At 36.1% G+C, this 21479-nt stretch overlaps 1 protein-coding gene across 7 annotated transcripts in view; it reads right to left on the reverse strand.

The window, feature by feature from the left end:
* Positions 1 to 21479, reverse strand: part of gria3b (glutamate receptor, ionotropic, AMPA 3b) — a 301594-nt gene that overhangs the window by 51999 nt on the left and 228116 nt on the right. For all 7 annotated transcript variants that reach the window (XR_002459908.3, XR_002459909.3, XM_005157133.5 and 4 more), the window contains exons 10-12: positions 20413 to 20619; positions 18153 to 18526; positions 4850 to 5048 (exon numbers count right to left, since the gene is read on the reverse strand). Coding sequence is in view for 5 of the 7 variants with exons in the window: in XM_005157133.5 (XP_005157190.1) it covers positions 4850 to 5048; positions 18153 to 18526; positions 20413 to 20619 (780 nt within the window). In the remaining 2 variants the exon portion in view is untranslated. The remainder of the gene's footprint in view (positions 1 to 4849; positions 5049 to 18152; positions 18527 to 20412; positions 20620 to 21479) is intronic.

Raw genomic sequence — 21479 nt, forward strand, 5'->3', positions numbered from 1 at the left:
ACAACTTGAAACATGTTTTAAAGACGTTATATTTCTGTGAGATGTGGTTTAAGTGCAAGAAAAAAAAAAAAAAAAACACTCAATTAATTTGGGTTGTGTTTCCCAAACAAGACATAGCCTGTTGCTTAACTATTATAGCATGATGCATCATTTGGGAAAAAAAAAAACAATATAGTGACTAGTGTTTTCTAAAATTTTTGTTTCTTTTAATTTGAACCACGTTAGTTATATCGTAAAACGCCCATAATGATGCTCTAAACAAGGTGGAGTAACAACTTCTTTAGAGAAAATTCCAATAACTTTTTGGGTGTAAATTATTGTTTTACACATGTACAAAAAATCCACTATTAGTTTTAGTAAAAACATGCACTCGTTTTCCATATTAATTTAAATATATGTAACTGGCACATATAGGGCCAATGTTTCCTTTACAAATAATATTGAGAATATTCCGTATTACATTCTAAAACATAAAACCACTTACAAAAAGGTAACATGTTTTCTAATCTCATATAGAAATTATAATGTTAAGGGTTTTCATTTACAGTGGGCTAAATATTAAGGAATAATAATAAAAAAGACATTTATGGAATGGTTTGAATGGTATATTTTTGTTTTCATGAGTTTTGGAGATGTTACATGGATTCCATTTTCCATAGGTCACCTATAGCTTTCATCAAGAGTCACAGCAGTGTTCAAAATGGCATAAATGATTTAAAAGTGCACTATGAAGGGAGTGCAAATGTCAATATGAAGATTGCTCAAACTGAACCATAAAAAATACATTGAAAGCAAATTACACCTAAGAGAGATTACTGTAATTTTTTTTTTATTTTATTATTCATTTCGAGCTTAAATGTTGGAACATTCTAAATGAATAGTGCACAGCCAGGAACTATGCTTTTAACTACAGCTCTAGAGGTGTAGTTGCAAATTTTGAAACAATAGGTTTGGGAAAGACAAAATCAACAAACTATTTTAATAATGATGGAAATTGTGACCTCAGTTGCGAATAATTGTTAAAAATTATATATATATATATATATATATATATATATATATATATATATATATATATATATATATATATATATATATATATTTTTTTTTTTTTATTCAAACACCTTGAAATGTTCCTGAACCCAGGGCAGATGCTATCCGCTGTCTGAAAACTTTGTCCTAAGCATGGCAACCATAGTTGTTGATCACTTTTTTTATGAGACTAGTTCTCGCTGTCTCGCAACATTACTATACTTTGAAATAACTGAATACAGACAGCTTCATACACTTGTTTATCAGACGAGCCACATGCATATGATAAACATAAACAAAAATGAAAGCACATGGTCCTGCCAGAAAAGACATTTCAACAAGCAAATCTCTAAAGAATCTGACTGTAATTCTTACTACATGGCATTGAAATTCATAAATATTTAATCGTCACTGCTATAAATATTCGCCAGTGAAATTTATTCAACATAATTCAATGTGCAGCTGGAAGCAACACATTAACTAGCACAACACATTACATCATCACAGTCTCCATACGCCCTTTCTATCTCCCACGGGAATTCCCTCAGCTGTTCTTTGTTGTAGTATACATACATCCATGTGCTCAAATTGATATGGTGATTAAAACTGTAGAAATGTTCTGGACAAACTTAATAACATCTCCAGAGTTCCATAATTTATCCTAGGGAATTTTAATCATTGTTTTATGCATAAATATTAAAATGGATTTTATCAATATATTATATGTGCCTAACCCTAACTCTAGATTTTTACATCTTCGACTGATGATGAGATTGGAGATTGGAGAATGACACAGAGCTTAAATTGATGAGGACCTAGCTCAATGGTTGCCAATGTATTTATTGACACAAGTGCAGATTAGGTGACCTATCAGCTTGCCCGTGCATAAAGTTTAATTGACAGAAATTGCTTTTAAAGCTACACAGATTTTACACTTTTATTAATACCAGAATTAATTCTTTATCAAAAATGTAGAGTCATGGTTTAAACAAGGTGCATTTTCATTTTTTAAAAATAAAATCTAAAATATAGTTGCTGTTTTTTTTACTTCAGTTTTTTTTAATAATCTAAAAGATATTTTAAAAAACAGCAGTGGAAAAATACTCTTTTTTTGTTTTACAAAAATGAATCTTTTTGAAGAACATCATGGGATTTATAATGATCACAAAGAGTTAGGAATCCAGTTTAGCAGAGTGGCACTGTCCCACTTATTGGATGGCTACTTGCCACAAAACTAAACAATCAAATGACAAATATTAATCAGAGCTGTAATAATTGACTAATAATTGATAATCTCTTTAATTATATTTAAGGCTTCCAGAAAGAAAAACGGTAACGCTTTATTGTAAGGGTACATGAATTAGTATGAATTCATGCTTAAACTCATGCATTATATCTCAAGAATTTGCTAAGCATGTGTTCATGAACTGTGTGTATGTTAATACACAAAATCAATATTCAATATAAATGTGTTTACGGTAGTGAAATCAATGCTAATTGACTCTCACATGCTTAGTCACAGATGGCGACATGCCATATTTCTGGTAATGTGTATTTAAAGCCTTTCAATATATAAAACACTATCAAATTATGGTTTGGATCTGGATATATTATTTTTAGCTATTAGCAACTTTCAACAAAATTCAGCTCTGTTCTTCACGCCTACACAAGTACCAGAATTCTTGTGTCCAGGCAATTACCAAGACATGGTTTGACAGCAACATCATTCCTCCATCGAGGTGGAACATACTGCTTTTGCATTGCTTAGGACTGACAGGGATCCTGCCATCTCTGGGAAGGAATGCAATCAGTTTGCAATCTGTTTTGAAAGGATTGGCGCACAGTCAAGGTCAGAGAAAATTTGTGTACTACGGACATCGATTTGTTGTGTGTCTTCCATTGATCATAATATTTACTTTTTGTTTACTAACCCTATATTTACTAACCCTTACCCTAATGCTCTTAAGTCTATTTTGCAAAATGTGCATATATATCATCTAAAAACATATACATATATAGAACATAAAAAAAATCTAGTGACAAAAGCTCCTAAACCTTCAGTGTTAAATATATTCCGACTTGAGATGAAGTGCTTTGAACATTTAGTGAAAAGATATATTGTATCTTAAACACAGCATCTTATAGATGCTCTGCAATATGCATGTCCATCCTCCAGAGGGGTTGAGGATGCAATAAATTTTGCAAATATTGCATTCACATTTACAGAAACCCAAAGCTCATACAAAAATGTACCTCTTTCGAAACTTTACATTTATTTATTCAATTTTACGAAATTTATCTTCAGCTTTTAAGGAGGAAGAAAACGGGGCCTGTTCTACATTTCTTTTTCAGATTGGTGTGAAAATTCAAATCTTCTCAAACACATTTCTAAACTTTAGGAGATGTTCATTAATATTAGAGAGAGAAAGTACAACTAATCCTACATTATTGAAAGGGAGCAAATTCAGTCAGTTAAAAAATAGTAAATACCATCAATGTGATGCTGAACAAGTAACATAGATGGCATAGGTGGCCACATTAAATGTGTGTGTAAGCAAAAATCTTTTTAACAGAATGTACTTAAAGAAATTGTTTTTTAATGTTGAAAGCAAAATGTTTGTTGTTTTATAGGGTTTTCATTGAATGAATTATGATATTTAGTGTGATTTGTTGGTATTAAAAAAAAGAAAGAAAGTAAGTAAGTCAACCTGTCAGTCAATCGTGACATGGCCATCCATTTAACCCCTCCTAGTTCACACACACAACAGTAAACACACATCCGCTGCAGTGTGCAGCCAATTTCAATCACAAGTCCCACTGTCTAATGGTCATGAATGGAGATGCATATATCTTCAAATTGTTACTATCATGTCAACAATACTGTTTTTCCAGAGCATGTTAAAATTATCTTTGCTCTCACAATCAATTAGGATTTTTAATTTCTCTTCATAGAAAGGCATAATGTTTTTATACATATTTCTTATATACATGTCTAATGTGAATCGTCAAATGTCTATGCAAGTGTAAACTGCAAATTTAATCTCTCTATGGAAATATATATATATACTTGACTTCATAAGTTATTGTGATAGCAGTTGTCTGTCATGTTTTAGAAACTGGGCTTATGCTCTTTAGGTATAAAGCAGAATGTCAAATGTAAAGTTTTGTTTACACATTGTGTTTTCACATTAAAGTTCAGTTTTTTGACATTTAAAAATTATGGCATCGCCATGTTTATTGGTATTTTAAAATAAAAATCACTACTTGAAGATTATGAAGTCATAATAAGCTAATTTTTAGTAATGACGACTAGTGTATTTAGATGACTACAGATGTCACATGCTATGTGCTGTGATTGGCCAGTGTTCGGCTCTGTATTTGCATGCAGACTACTATGGAGAAGATATAAACCTGCTTGATAACTCTGATCATATTAATGAAAAACATTAGTTTTACGTTAATGAACATACTATCTTTACCTGTATGCATGCATGTTGTATTTAGCATATTCCTTTAATAAATCAAATACATAATAGTAAACTATTAGTAAAATATCTAAAATATGCTACTATTATTAGTAAAGCCTTTTTCAGGGGAGCCTAAAAAAATTAGCAAATGATTTGAGTAGCTTACTTGACTTCTTTTAAATGGTTTCTGAAGCCAAAAATAGTAACAGAAAGAACTAATGCTAGTTGAATTAAACATTTACATACAGTCCTATAAAAAATATTTGAACAGCTGATCGGTTTAAACAGTTGGGGTAGTTCTTTGTGATAACAGTAACTTTAAATAAATAAATAATAATAAACTGACTCACCCTAAAAAACTCTTTGGTTGATCCTGAGTCCAGGGTTCCATATGCAATCTCTGTTTGTTTAGCTAGATCTTCAGCACTCTCTATGGGAGAGACCATCCTCTCTACTGTGAGGAAAGCAGCTAGGTTAGCTGTGTAGGACGAGATTATGATGAGGGTGAAGAACCACCAGACACCTCCCACTATTCTGCCCGATAAGGACCTGTGCAAACACAAATAACACAAATTCAGAATTTGAATTAATTAATATGTTTAACACAACTGTAAACAACACATCAAAGGCAAAAAAGAAATATAAACTACTCATCACAGATGTGTTATCAAAAATAACATTATTTTGTTATGCATTGAAAGATTATGTGCATTTTAGTTCAGCTGCATTTATATTGAATAAACTCTGATGCGAACAATTCTCTGAATGATGGGGTGACCTGTCCCTCAACCCCCACAAACTGACAGGTTTGAACTAAATGACTCTTTTACAATAGGTGTGACCTTTTCACAATCTCAATGGGTGTAAGCAAAACAACAGCTGACACATCTGATAAAAGGGTCCTGCTTAGCTTAGTAAACAGAATGGTTTGTTTGTTTCTAGTATTAGGTTACGTAAAGACCGATCTAAAATCACTGCTGAGGAACTGCACTATTCATTAATAAGTCTTCAATAAAGTTTTCTCCCCATAAGAACTTTGGTCAGCTTGCCTATTTTATGTATTAGAACATCTTATACATTGGCAAGCCACCCAAGGACGGTTAAGCCAAATACAGCAAAATCGAACAATTTGGCGAGCCAGCCAGGAGAGAATGAAAAGAGGAAAACTCACTGACTGCAACAAGAAGTGAACTGAGGAGTCTCTGAGAATTTACAGTTTAAGCTGAAGATAAACAGATTTTTTTGTGTGTGTGTGAAAGAGTCCTGGATCTACGTATTACATCTATGGACATGGTTTATTTTTATTAACTGGATCTCATCTCAAAGATCCTAGTTAGGTGATTGAAACTGATCAGCTCTCTTAAAGAACCCTTCAAAGAACATGTTTTATATGTACACTTTAAAGTATGCAGATCAACTGGTATATGTAGTGCAGTAATAAACAAAATACAGTGATAGTATTGCTGAAATGTCAGGCCTTCTCCTTGATATTTGCAGAGATTGTTAAAAAAAAGTTTAGGCTTTTTATCAAAAGATTTTGAAAGAGCAGTGGAAATTTCAGGCTTAGTCCTTTCTCAGCGTACTTGTAGAAATAAATTAAGAAACAGTTTGTTCCTACTTTCCAGAGATTGTAGGAATTATGGCTTAAGTCATTTGTAGGAATTGTTGAAAATAATTTGGTCCACTTTCCAAAATGACTGTAGTAGCCATAAAAATAGTATTGACTGAGTGCTAATTCAGTAGTCACTATCTTAACTTTGAATGTAGCATAGCCTTTAATTTTGAATGTAGCCTAGCCTTTTGATCTAAGACAGAATTGTGAAGGACATTTTTGGCTTGGACCCTTTTTGGGAATTTGTAGGAACTGTTAAGAGCCATTTGGTCCAATCTCTAAGATAATGCAGAAGAGAGATTGGTCCATTCTCAGCTGTGATTGTAGAGATTAAAAAATAACAGTTTATAATATTCGTCCAAATTAATTAGTAATTCTTGACTGGGTGCTAATTCAGTAGCCATTATTTTAAGTTTGAAAATTAATCCTCTAACTGTATTAAAATATAATGGCATGAAGCCATGTAAGCTGTTTGTCTTCTGTTTACTACAACCATGTTAAGCTGCTTTGACACAATCTATATTGTAAAAAGGGCTATATAAATAAACATGAATTGAATTGAAGTTTAAAGATACAGAAAGCTTTAGATACATTGTCTGGGGGACAAAGCCAAAAGAAAGTTACTTGGCCTTCTCGGATAATGCTCAGAAAGAATTGTTATCAGTCAGAAGCTTTTAGACAATTTTAGGCTTGATTGTTTCTCTGGAATTTCATCACCTTAGAATTATAAGGTTCTATCTGACATTTTTGTCAAAATTAAGTTATTGACATATTCTTATTAAATGACAACTTATTTACAGTATGTGATGTGTTTTTAAAAGTTGTTTACATTTTAAGAATTTTTATTTAAAAAACAAAAAAGGTTTATCTACAAAGGTTTTTCTTTGTCGTGGAAACACCAGGAGGACAAAAATCACACAAAATCAGAGTCGGCTAAATAATTTCACACCCAATTCACCTGTACCGCATGTCTTTGGACTTGTGGGGGAAACCGGAGCACCCGGAGGAAACCCACAGCAAAAAAGAAAGTACAAGCAAACTCCACACAGAAATGCCAACTGACCCAGCTGAGGCTCAAACCAGCATTCCTTACTGTAAGGCGATCGTGCAACCCACTGTGGCACCGCGTTGCAGACATTGAGATGAAATGTTACATTTTATATTGTTGAAAACAAGATGAATATTAAAAAACTTATATATTAAATGTGAAATATATTTAGTTGTTTACATATAGTCAGTAAAAAAACTTTTCAGTGTTTATTAAACTCATTTGGTCATCGTCTGTTTCTTTTAAAGTCTTTAAATTTAATGTTAAGCCTTGAAGGGCAAATACTTAGTTTAATTCATAGGGCATATAAATAAATTTAATAAACACGGTTTAATCAGTCAATCATTCATATAAAGCATAAAATGTCATAAATATTAACATATTAATTAGATAAAATTAACATCTGCACTGTAAAAAAAAAATGTTTAGCCCAGCCTTGTAAGCTCAATTTGAACAAGAAAAAAATTTTCATCCTAAAACATGAAATAAATGTTATAGAAACCAAAATTTTATTTTCTCAAGCATCAACATATTGTTACAACACCAACTTATATGTTTTTTGATTGTATTTCTTCAAAAATAATGCTTCAATGAATGATCTGCTAGATAGAACCTTAAAATTACAAGCAGAAAATGACTTTTCAGAATGGGAAGGTTATATCTGCATTTACCGTGTTTTATTTACTCCAATTTGCAAGTGTAAGAGAACTTTGACCATTTGCATTTAGAGAACCCTTAGGCTCTCTGTCATGTTAATGTATGAAAGAGAACTGTTACACACATGTTGTTTGCTATATGGAATGCAAAATCTTTGAAGCTCAATATCTCAAAATCATTCAGAACGCAGATAGAATCTTATAATTCTAAGGTGACGATATGTAGAAACCGTTAAAGAATCATTCTGACCCAATCACTAAGATAATGTAGGAGCAGAGCTTGGTACATTCTCTGTTGGGGTTGTACAGATTGTAAAAATAACAGTTTAGTACATTTGTTTAAGTATTTTTGGGAGCAAAATAAGATTTGGGACTGAAAAAATAAAGTTCTAATTTAGTAGCCACTATTTTAGCTTTGAAACAACAGTTGGATTTGTCTGTGTATTTGAAATGGTCATCAATATAACAGACTGCTGTGAAATTAAATTTGAATAGGAACCTTTGATAGCTTTAAGACCTTTTGTTCTGTTTTCACACCTCTGAGGGCACTGTCCTGTACTTCCCATGGCTAAGGCCCCATTTACACTAATACATTTTAGTTTGAAAACGCACAAGTTTTGCTATGGTTACGTGCCCACACTACGCCGCAGTTTTCGAGTGCCGAAAACCAACCGTTTTGGAAACGCTGGAGAGTCCGTTTTCATCCTAAAACGCTGCAGCTCCGTCTCAGAGTGGATGGGACAAAACGGAGACATCTGAAAACGGAGGAGGAGCTGCTGACATTCGCCTCTCTGATTGGGGCTTTTTCTCAATATTAAGAAGCCTACACACAGTTAAAGTTCTGCATCCTCTCCTTGTAAGTTCATACTTCGCAAGTTTGATATGGAAAACTCCCGAGAACATGTCAGGTAAATATTCAAAAGGAACGGTGTACTTTATAACCTCATTCACATCACCCTGGCTACGGTATTTCACTTTCTTAATAATAAAATGAAGTCATGATATAAGGAACTGCAATTTTCATTTTGTTATTAACAACTTAACAGACAGCAAAAATGTTGAGGCGTTATGCTGCATATATGAGCATCATCTTCACTGTATGTATATTCATAACAAAACGAAGCCTATAACATCATTGCCTCCTTTCATTTTCATTGAAATTACGAAACATACCCTCTCTTTTGCTGAATATCAGTTTTAATAATCAATAATGGCCATTATAAAAGTATAAAGTACAAAGTTTATACATTATAGGACATAAAGGCAAGCAATTTCTCAGTATACAGAGTGTATGATTGGTAATAATTAATGGTTAGATTAATTATTAACTTACCTTTGCGCTCAGCCAAAACATGTAACCCGAGAACAAGTACTAGATTCACAAGACCAAAGTCGGGGAATATGTGGTTAGATATAGACAACAAGATGAATTAAATATCGCGTTTAGCAATAGAGAGATTAAATCCAGCTAGAGATCCTTGATGAACACGCTCATCTGGGTAGATAGGCTGCAGCCCAAGCCAGAGAGTGTGTGTGTGGTCACGTGATGTGCGTTTTCAGTGTTTTGGTGTAGACGGAGAGCTGTTCAGAAACGCTGGGTGAAACGCTATTGTGGTTGCGGAACGTTTTCATTCTAAAACGCCGTTTAAAACGCACTTGTGTAAACGGGGCCTGAGTCTGCAAGAAAATGTGCTAATGGAGCTGCCCTGAAACCAACATCAGAAAAACACGGAACAGAACCTCCATGTGTTACCATTGACCAGATGTTGGAAAATTCTAATTAATATTTGGACAAAAGGCTATGACTGAGAAAGTGTCGTGATGACGAGTGCAAAAAGTACAGCATCAAGCACTCAGAGAGGAGATTGTGAGCATTGCTAAATAATTACAAAATTTAAAGAAGGACAAAGAAAGACTGGTAAATTAAAATGACAAGTTATTGACTTTGATCTCAAAACAGCTGGAATCAAGATTTTCAAGCAGCTTTGTTCAAGCAGCTTTGTTGACAAACTTGCACTGTGACGAAAGTGGTAAAGAAATATGTTCCATACAGGATGTACAATCCAGCTACCAGAGCAAGTCGACAAATAGTCAGAATAGTCGCCAGATGTGTACAAACAACCACGGAAGGTTTGGACTGCAGAAAATCTACAATTTACATCCACTAGATAGTGTGATGATTTTTAATGTCACCCTAAGAGACAGTGACCAAAGGAGACTCAACGAAGGTGTTGAAGGAAAGATTGGTTAATCACAAGAAAACACAAGATGGATGGGAAGCTGTACAAATTTTCTTGTTTGAAGTGAAACTTGCAGAGGTCAGTTGGGCAAGAATTACCTCATTCATGCAGAAACCTGAAGAAAGTGTTGCAGAGTTTGAACAATTCTTCAGACAAACATGGAACATTCTAGTCTGAATACAAGTGAACATCTTGACAGACACTGGAATGCCCCTGAAAACAGCATTTGTCAATGGACTCAAGCGTGAGATTTCTAAAGATCTTAAAATCAGGTATGATGACTGGGACAGCATTGGAACAACATTCATGCAGATTGTTGAATGGTTAGCTAAACTAGAGCAAACACATGACGTTAGACTAAAAGCTTTGCAATCCAAAAGTTTGTTTTACAACAACAGAACAATTGAGGATGAGCAAAAAGAAAGTGAGTATCAAAGAGATTAAAAACTACGAACTAAAATAAGATACAGAAATTGCAATGAAGAAAGACACTGGACCGTGAGTGCAAGCTCAGTTTAAAACATCAAAGCAATGATAATGACCGCTTGTTTAAACAGTTTCAGCAGTTGACAACACAAAAAAACAGACCCTGCTAAATGCTGTACATCCGCAGGGAAACTAAGGAACCTCTTTCTGCAGCCCCAGCTAGTGACATCTTTTCCAGAAGCTGATGAACAAAATGTGTATGCAAATAAAAATACAAAAGCATACACAGAAGTTTCAACAGATGAAAACAAGTTTGATATCCTAGTAGATGGTGTTGCCAAACAAGCCCTAAAGGAGAGAGGTGAACATACAGCAGCATTAAGACAGCTTTGGCAAGACCAACAATCTGTTTTAGACAGAAAGCAAACTTCAAATGAAAAGTCAACAAAAGAAATGCTGAGGCACGATGTAATAAAACTGCACGATGGCAACAATGCAGTACAGATAAAAAAGAAGACTATGCCCTTTTGAACATCCCCCAAACCAGTCCATGTCCACTGAAAACTAGACATCTGACAGCCTTGTCCAAATAGAAGCAAGACTGAGCCTGGCAGTACATGAGGACAATAATCAAGTTTTGTCACCTCTGAAGAGGACCAATGGTTCAGTGCCCAGTAAATGGGAAGAGACAAAACAATCTCAACAATTATCACTGTTAAGAATTTTTAGTATGCGATTCAATAATTAATGTTCAGGGAGTTGAAGAATGGATTAATGTGAATGTAATGTTTTCCAGAGTCTACATATGGTGGGACTAGAATTTTTAGGCTCTATCTTGTTGCCTGAGAATAAAGACTTAAACCACAATTGATAAAAACTGGAGTGTCCAGTCAATTACCAATAGGGACAGTTTCTGTAGGCAGTTTGACAATTTCTTTTATTTTTTTTTCTTGGTAAGATACGTTTCCTATTTGTGTGATTGCAGGTGCTCCAATGTCCAGCAATGAACATAGACATACTACACTGCATCAAACATCTTGATGAACACATATGTACATCCACAGAACACAGGGAATGCAAGCTTCACCATGACCTTTCATTCTGTTCCTTTAGGTTATATAGTCTGTATGCAGTTTGCTGCACATGATTATTTGTTTTATAATCAAATATGATCAGAGGAGGGATTGAAAAATGTTGTGCATTTAAGTTCAGCTGCATTTACGTTGAATAAACTCTGATGTGATCAATTCTCTGTATGATGGGGTGACCTTTGCGTCAAGCCCCACGAACAGATGGGTTTGAACTAATTGTCCTTTTTATGATAGGTGTGACGCTTTCACAATCTCAATAGGTATAAGCAAAACAACAGCTAAAACATTTCATAAGAGGGTCCTGCTGAGTTTAGTAAACATATAATTTTTTTTGTTGCTAGTATAAAGTACTGTCTCACAGACAGTACTTTGGGTTAAGCTACTTGAAGACTGTCGAGTTAACATCATTGCTAAGTAACTGCACTGTTCATTGTATTCAATAAAGTCTTTTCCTGGTAAGAACTTTGGTCAGCTTACTTATTTTTTTGTATTAGAGTCATCTAATACACTGGCGAGCCACACAAGGACAGTTAAGCCAAATACATCAAAATTTAACAGTATCAATACTAAAATATTTAAAAAGAAATTATCTTAATTTTGCTTAGTGTCGATAATGACTTTTCTCTCTTGCACAACCTTTTCTTATGTGATGCACGAGAGGGCAATACTTTAGAACACCCTTGGCACCATCTCCTTCAATGGCAAATGCTGAACCCATGGGATTCGTTTTGGTTGAGAAGGTTTTTGGTTTGTGAACAAACAAACAAATAAACAAGACCAATAAGCAGTGCTAAGTAAATGCGCCTATAAAATAATTTAGTAAAGCACTTACCGACATGCAGAGTTTTATAAACAATTTCAAGAGGTTGGTTAATAGTGTGGTATTGCTAAATAACTTTTTCTTTAATGAGTAAATAAGATTACATAATAATGCACTGATTTGACTAGTTTATTAGACTTAGTAGTTATTTGGTGCTTTTTGGACTTAATGGCTGCTGACATAGGCCTGGTATAATATTTAATTTTACTTGCAAATACAAAATAATGTGTGATTTATTAGATTGTGATTAGGAGATTATTGCATTTTGAATGGTGCAATCACAAAGATTTTTATTATACGAGTCCTCTACCACAAGATGTTTTTCTTGACACTCATTCTCTCTCTCTCTCTCTCTCTCTCTCTCTCTCTCTCTCTCTCTCTCTCTCTCTCACACACACACACACACACACACACACACACAATCATTCAATTCACCTACTTTGAACTGGTGGAAACTGGAGTACCTGGAGAAAGTCAAAATAGATGGGGGATGGAGGGTCTTTTTTGCTCTCTGGAACTAAATTCAAAATGTGAGAGTCCAATTCTCACTTTGAGGGGTAGTAGGTTTCTCTGGAATGCACAAGTTCAGCTGGGGGATGGGATGCCAATTCAGGGCCCCATTCCCGGCTTGGGTCACGGGACAGAAAAATTAAATGCTTGAGTAGTAAAACTATGAGCTGTTGGTGCACCAGAGCCAGCTCGGAACTTGAGTGTGACAAGGTGGTAGAACTTAGAGCGATTTGTGCATCAGAGCTAATTCCAAACTTGAAGGCTGCAAGTAGCAAGCCCTTTGGGGCACAAATGGCAATGTCAGAAAACACTCCGGAAGGGGGGCCTTAGGAGCTAAGACAAATCTCAGAAAGGGTGACTAATAACCGGCCCCTGGCAGCTGAAACAAAGCCTAGAAAGAGTGACTGATTTCCTGCTAATTGTGGTGGGCCATTTGGGTATGTAAGATAGGCCACGGAAGGCCAGAAATAGTGACTGATTCCGTCCAAGCTGGGCTCAGGTGAAAACCCTGGAAGTCCTATTCAGGGTTTTTTTTGCCCCAGAAAATCTGACCAATTCCTAGTAATTGTGGCAGCAGTTTTAGGCATGGAAGAAAGGCCCTGAAAGTTCTATCCAGGGTTCTTTAGAAAACCAAGCTCCCAGCTGGGCATGGAATATAGAGTTCGGGGCCTCTGGAGGGCCCTTTCAAAGCCCAAGACTAGCTGGGGAATGGTGGGTCTCTCTGGAATGAAGTAGTCCCTTTAAGAGCTGAAATGAAGCCCAGAAAGAGTGACTGATTTCTGCTTATTGTGGTGGTCATTTTGGGCATAGAAGTAAAGTTCTGGAAGTCCTATCCAGGGGTCTTTAGAAAAACAAGCTGCCCCAGAAAGAGTGACTAACTCCTGCTAATTATGGCAGCCATTTTAGGCATGGAAGAATGGCCCTAGAAGTCCTAATCTTTTTTTTGAGCGTCAAACTCTCACTTGGGAAAGTGGGTTCAGAAAAATGCAATTATGTCATTCATTCAGAGGCCGAAGCACCAAGCCATGCCCACCAAGTGGCCCCATTCCCGGCTTAGGTGTCGGGACGTCCCACGCATGGAGGTATGCGTTCTGAACCTAAATTTCTCTGACCTCCCGTCAGGTTAAAAATATGCCCTGGAAATCATTTCCAGGGGTCCTTAGGAGTTGAAACGAAGACCAGAAAGGGTTTCTGAATCCCAGGCAAGCTGGATTTGAGGAACTGCCCTGTGAGGCCTCTCCCAGAGGCCCTTAACAGCTGAAACTAAGCCCAGAAAGAGTTACTGAATCCCGGGCAAGCTGGACTCAAGGAACCACCCTTGGTGGCCTCTCAGCACCCTTGGAGGCTTTAAGCAGCTTGGGGTTGCCCTTGGGGAAGCAAGCTCTCAGCTGGAACAGAAGTCGGAGCCGCATGTAGGGCCCTTTCAAAGTCCAAGTCCAGCCAGGGGATGGTGGGTCATTCTGGAACGAAGTAGAAGGTTGGTGGGTTCAAAAAGCTGTGGAAAACCAGCAATTCTTAATGTTTCTGCTTTATTTGTTCATCCGGGGGCCCCTGAAGTGCCATACCATGCCAGTCTGGCGGTCCTCATTCTGGCCTAAGTGTCAGGACATCCCGTGCCTGAAGGTATGTGCTCTGACCCCAAATTTCTCTGACCTCCTGTTCAGTTTTCGATGACAAGTAAAATCATCGACTTGCACCTTGCACCTGGTTCAGTCCTGCCAAGCATCCTCACTGACCGATTGGAACTTGTGTGATGACCCAGGGGGAGGCCCTGGCCCCAGTTACCAGCTAACGAGGTGGCCTCTATTGGCCGAGTTTGGTTCCTCCCTGCCCTGGGTGTTCTTTCAAGTGTAGAAACCCTCTGCACAAAGCCCCTGCCCCATACTTTGGGAGAACCCAGATCGCCCATCTATCTTAGCCTCGCATACCCGCTGCAGCTGCCCACCCCTGGGCTTTATCCCTGCTGACTCTTGGCCCAGCAAGTCCGGCACCTGAACTCACATGATGAGCTCTCTGCCTTGGCCCGGAAGGATGCCATGGTGGAAAGCGAAGCACCAAAATGGGTTGGTGGGCATGATGGCTGGGTCCCTGGAAGTCTACAATATGCACCAGCACCCTTATGCAGACCACGTTTCAATGCTCAGTTGAGTATGGTTTCAGCTGTGTTCTGTTGGACCGGTGGGCTTGGGGTTTTATAACGATTGACTTTTGACTTCATCCTCATTCTGCAAACCAGCTTTTGAAAAAATACAAGGGCTTTTAGCTTGGAAGTGAGCCCACTGCCCGTATGAAAAACAATGTGACGTCCCAGCTGATGAGGATAAAAAGGGTTCCTGGGTTACATGGCAAAAGGGCATCCTGATCCAGCGAGCCTCCTTTTCCTGAATCAGACTGTGCAAATCTGAGCCTGGTCTACGCTGCTGGGCCACATGCCCATGGCTCAGCCCACCAGGCAGCACAAACTGAAAAATGTTGCCCAGTTCCTAGATAACTTATTGGAAACCCCATGGGCCACTTGTTGTCTTTCCAGCACAGATCCGGTGGTGAAAAACAGGAGGTCAGGGCTCTGATTTAAGGCATACGGCAAATTTGGTGCTGCACAAAATGCGAACCAAGCAGGCGTAAAAAAGGTTGGTTGGAACACTGCCGCTAGAAGCCAAAAAGAAAATGAATAAATTAATTAATTGAGCTTATATCCTCCTTGTAATTTAAGACTACAAGTCCCAAGTTTGGCTAAATGCTCTGCATTACAGTTTGTTACTGTACCTTTTCCAACTAGACCAACTTTTGGTTTTTAAAAAACTGACCTGGAAATGTCCCATTGATTTAACATGGGACCAAACTTTAATGCTTAATAACTTAGAATGAGAAATTCTTATAAACATGTAATCTTCCACAACCAAAGAGGCTGTCAAGCTATGGAAAACTACATATTAATCTAAAGTATAAGTTGTACACCTGGAGTGAAAGAACACCCCAAACTTGCCTATTGACTAACAATGGTAAAGAAGCTCCCTTCCAAAAAACCATAGAGCCTTGGTGTCATTTGACTCAGGCAACAGATTGGTTTCATTATGAAGCTGACATGCCACGCCCTAACAATCATTTAGAGCACCCAAGTAACTGATCCCATAGACTGCCAATATAAAGACCCCAGATTGATATCTTTATGCTGCAGTGTCATAGAGACATCAGGGTTGATTTATATCATTCATATTGGCAAGAAGTTTTGATGTATCAAAACTCCAACCTGTCAATCAACTCCATAGCAACAAAACACAACTAACCTAGAAACAATTTCACAACAGCAATATCTCCGCATCAGAACATTGTAGGTACCTGTGTATTGATTCACTTTACTCATGCTAGCAAAATAGGACTTTATGTGTACTACTCATGCTAACAGTGCTAATAACAATTAGTGCAATAACATATGCTAGCAATGCTAATTAATAGGATCAAACATGTAAATGAGGCTTGCCATTTAACAACTCAGTTTATGTAAGCAACTGCCTAGCAACCACTTGACAACCGATGTGCTCAAAGCCTACTGCCAATCCCAATTCAAGCGTGTCAAGCCAACATCAAACGTCAAAAAATTTAGCTTCTATTTATTGTATTAGCTTACTATTTTTACCACATGATGCCTATCCTGAGGCATCTAGATTGTGGAAAGCCACTTGATCAGACCAAAGACCCATTAAGAGATGATGCCAACCCTATACACAACTTCTTAATTAACTTCTTAGATTTTGACTGTAATGTAATGATGTGCAACTTTTGTAATGCTGCTTTGAATGAATAATTATTGTGAACAGCACTACAAGTAAACTTTAATAGAATTTTCATCAGTGAGAAGAAAGGGGGAATGACTAGTTTTTCCTCAGCCCCCTCCTATAGTTGGACTAATAGTTCAGGTGTCTATGCTTGCCTTCTTGACGGGTAATCTGTTTCTGTTTTGGAATGTGTTCGGCATGGTTCATTCTGTCTTCTGCATTAGAGGATCTTAGATGATGTTATTTTATTAATTTGTTGGTTTGTTCTTTGCATGAAATCGTTGATGATTAAATTACATATAAAATCAAAAAAATTATAATGACAATATGATAATACCTTTATATCTTCATGCCTTGTGGATAAAGATTATCCTTTTAACTAAACCTTAGACCAATCGATACCATACTACCTTTCCTTGTTCTAAGCAAATGTCTAGTCTTAAAGCATATTTTATTAACAACAAAAATGATTGTATAAACAAAGAAGACAAAAAGTACATTGTACATACAGTAACATTTAAATTTACATTAACAATAGCAAGTATTGTATTTATAATGTTTTCACAACATGGCTTTGCCATGGATGCATTTATTAAAAATCACTTTGTCACTGGCTTAGAAAAACCAGACTTCTTAGATGGGGTATAAAGCCATTTCCTCCAACCAAAATTTATTTAAAAACAGAAAATAGGAGAACCAATCAATCAACCAGTTGATTGATCAAGTAAATGTATTTGTATCGAATGCATAATTTACAGCCAGCAGTGCAGAATTTAAGAGACTCTCAAAATGATGTATAACAGTAATCTGCACAATGAAGTCATTATTAATCAACTTCCCGCTGTTAAATGGAAAAACAATACCTCTCCAACACAGATGCCTACTGTGCTGCAGAAAGACTTCTCAAACAATAAATGAGATAAGAAATTCATGAATTTAAAATTAGAGAAATTCACAATAGGAGCTGTAATGCTATGCTTTTATCAGTAACAACCTTTAGAAAAACCTACCCAGTAACATATTATTTTTGTTTAAAAAATAAATAAAAATCTTCACTAATATTTACAGCATTTTTGAATTGGAAGAAAGCCACTACACATCTGAATGACAGACACTGGATGGATAGTGAGGTATTATTTTGAAAGTTTTATACAAGTGAATGACACTGTATTTAGACATTTACCAAAGTGAAATGAATTACATGAAATGAGTTAATTTCACTAAAATATAATATTCAATCTAGTTGATAGAAAAAAAAGCTCAAAAACATTTGATCACATTACTCTTTGACAGAGTTGCAACACATTTCCCTGCATCCTCAGCATCAGACTGTATAATGAATATTAATGTTGAAACAATGACTCACAATGAAACATTTTCACACTTAAATTTCATTACGGCTACATCTGAGCAACAAATTAGAATCAGTACTAAGCCTAGAAGTATTAAAGTGACAAAGAAATAAGGCACCAACCTTGGTGAGATATCACAGCCCTGCTGCATGAAGGCCCCAAGAGAGAACCATAGGCTGTTAAAAATCCCAAAGTCATTAGGCGGGTCTGGAGGGGTCTGGGGGTCTTTGACTTCATCAGTCTCATCCAGTTGCCACTCATAGGGGCTGAAGCGGCTCACTAGGAAAAGCACCACACTGACGCCGATGTAGGCAAAAACGATACACATCCAAATCTCATATGCAAGAGGGTCCAGGAAAGAGAACACACCAGGCTTGGACTTCTGAGGTTTCTTGATCATAATGGAGATGCCCAAACTCATGAAGGGCTTAGAAAAGTCAATGACTTCTTCTCGCACAAGAGTGATTGTTAATGGTGCGACGGCTATATCGGCTCTCTGGAATTGGGGACATGAACACAACATATTACTGCAGAACATGCAGTAGTGCAATGAACGCAACATGATACAATTATTTTCCTGATACACATACAAACATACATACAGTTGAGGTCAAAATTTTTAGCCCTCCTGTGATTTTTTTTCTCCAAATATTTCCCAAATTATGTTTTACAGAGCAAGGAGTTTTTCACAGTATTTCCTTTTTTTTTTTTTTACTTCTGGGGAAAGTGTTATTTGTTATATTTTAGACAGAATAAAAACAGTTATTTAAAAAAAAAAAAAAACATTTTAAGGTCATTATAATTAGCTTTTTATTTTTTTCTATGTTGTCTACAGAACATAGCATCGTTATACAATGACTTGCTTAATTACCTTAAATTGCCCAATTAATCTAATTAAGCCTTTAAATTTCACTTTAAGTGTAATACTAGTATCTTGTAAAATATCTAGTAAAATATTGTGTAGTCATCACGGCAAAAATAAATTACATCAATTCTGAAAACTATTATGTTTCGAAATGTGTTGAAAAAAAACATCTTTCCGTTAAACAGAAATTGGGGAAAAATATACAAGGGAAGGCTAATAATAGACAGACAGACAGACACACAGACAGACAGACAGACAGACAGACAGACAGACAGACAGACAGACAGACAGACAGACAGACAGATAGATAGATAGATAGATAGATAGATAGATATTCACCAAATAAACATAGGATTATCCAGTGTATCAATTATTAACATTTCATGACAAAGTTTATAGTTAAACAGTAAGAAAAAAACTCTATGCTGATAACTGAATTACCTTTTCATTCATCCATTAATTTATTTTCTTTTCAGCTAAGTCTCTTTATTAATCAGGGGTCGCCACAGCGGAATGAACCCCCAACTTATCCAGCATATGTTTTATGCAGCAGATGCCCTTCCAGCCGCAACCCAACAACGGGAAACATTTGACCTTTTCTAATTTTGAAATAGCAATGCATTTTACGAATATGCACTGTTAAATCTAAATAATGAAATTTGACCTACTTGTGATGACAAGTGATTCATATGTTTACACTATCATTACATGCTAATATTATAAATCGGGGTTGGGAACGTTCTTTTGAAAGTGTCCAAGCTACTAGAGCTAAGCTATGTTATTTTTTTAAGCTACACTATGATCTTTTAAGAAAAGGCTTAGCATTGACAACTGTATATTGACAGCCAGAAAAGCAATAATTTGCAATAGTATTTAAAAGTCTACCAAAATCAAATAACCATATTTATCAACAGATCAAAAGGCTATTTGACCTGAAATAGACCACCTTCTGTTCTTAGGGGTTCCATCACCATTATGGTGTTTTTTCTTTTTCATTTTAAGCAATGTTAGCACATTAAAACAGTTGATCTCAGGCTGGAAGTAAGGAAATTGAACAGATGAAGTAGCCTAATGCTCATGTAGTTTGTGTACAGTCTTCCATCTTCAGTGTCAGCTTGGGGAATTGAAAGTGATTTCACTGGATGTTTCTCCATTTATAACAGGAGGTGCTGTGACAAATGCAAAATGGTGGGCTTCCTGGGTGCACTATGAAAAGTACTTTTAAGATCCAGCAGCATTGAAATAAGTCAAAGCAGTGCATGCGGGGACAGAGCATTTTTGAAATCCAATCCGATCTGGCTGCAATTGTACTTAAACATAACAGCCAAATATTTCTAGCCATGCTTTCTACCATGGCTAAATAATAATGTAGGCGATTCACTTTTTTTCAATCCACTTATTTACAAGAAATTTCTCACTCAATATAATGTATGCATTTACGATAATAATTAAAGAGACAACTGCCGAAGAAAATTTTGTCTTTTAATTAGAAAGTTCATTTTTTAACTGCTACTTACCCCATAGACAAGTTCACCCACCATCCCATTCCAAGACTTGGTTTCAGGGTCACGGGCACCATATTTTCCATCCATGACTATGGACAGTCTGTACTTAATTCCAACATGTTTGGCAATCTCAGAAGCTAAATCAACACAGTAGCCTTCATACTTTTCATTGCCTTCCAGATGCATGTGGTTTTTCTTGTACATCACATATGGTGCTTCCTGTTAATCAAACAAATACTCATTTATAACAATCTTGAATTTTGCTTTTATTGTTTGGTGTCACAGGCACCGGAGCTCACGGATAACTTATCAGTCACAAGCATGCAGGCACACTAGCATTCCATGACTGTGCATTCATACCCATTCTCTCCAAAACATAATCCACCAAACTGGAACACATTCAATTGGAACAACAGAAACACCAGACGGGAAACTGTGGGACTTTGATCCACATGTGGCCATTGTCAGACAGCAGCGCAGATTTTTGCTAATTGTCCAAAACCTTCTTAGTGGCCGAGAGCGCTTAGCGCTCTGCAACTTTAGAAAACACATGCATAGAAAAAAACACCAGCAAATTAAGAAAATTATTCATCATTTTGACAACATGTGGGCTGCCAATCATCACAACGCAAACACAAATAGAAAAATGAACTCAAATCCTCACAACATATGCTAATTTCATAGACTACAATAAAACTATATACATATTTATATACTATATATATATAGACACAGGTTTGATTTGCTTGTTCTGGAGTAACTATTGGTCAGTAAAGTTGTGGGGGATCTAAAGTATAAGTTTTTTAACACACTAGTTTTTTTGACACCCTTAACACCCTGATTAAACGGTTCCTTTGTCTTTAGCATATTAGCCTGAAAAAGCTATCAATTAACTGTGAATTGTTATTGGATGAATAAATTGATTGCCTAAATGAATATCCTTAACTAAATAGTAATAACTATTAGTAACTAACTAATAGTTATAACTAAATAAGTTCAGGTTTAGTGAAAATAAATTCGCAATGTTTCATTGTTAAAACAAGGTCAAAATAAATTGCAGATGATATATATATATATAT

This window comes from Danio rerio, chromosome 14 (assembly GCF_049306965.1).
Source record: "Danio rerio strain Tuebingen ecotype United States chromosome 14, GRCz12tu, whole genome shotgun sequence".
In the NCBI taxonomy this organism is placed as follows: Eukaryota; Metazoa; Chordata; class Actinopteri; order Cypriniformes; family Danionidae; genus Danio; species Danio rerio.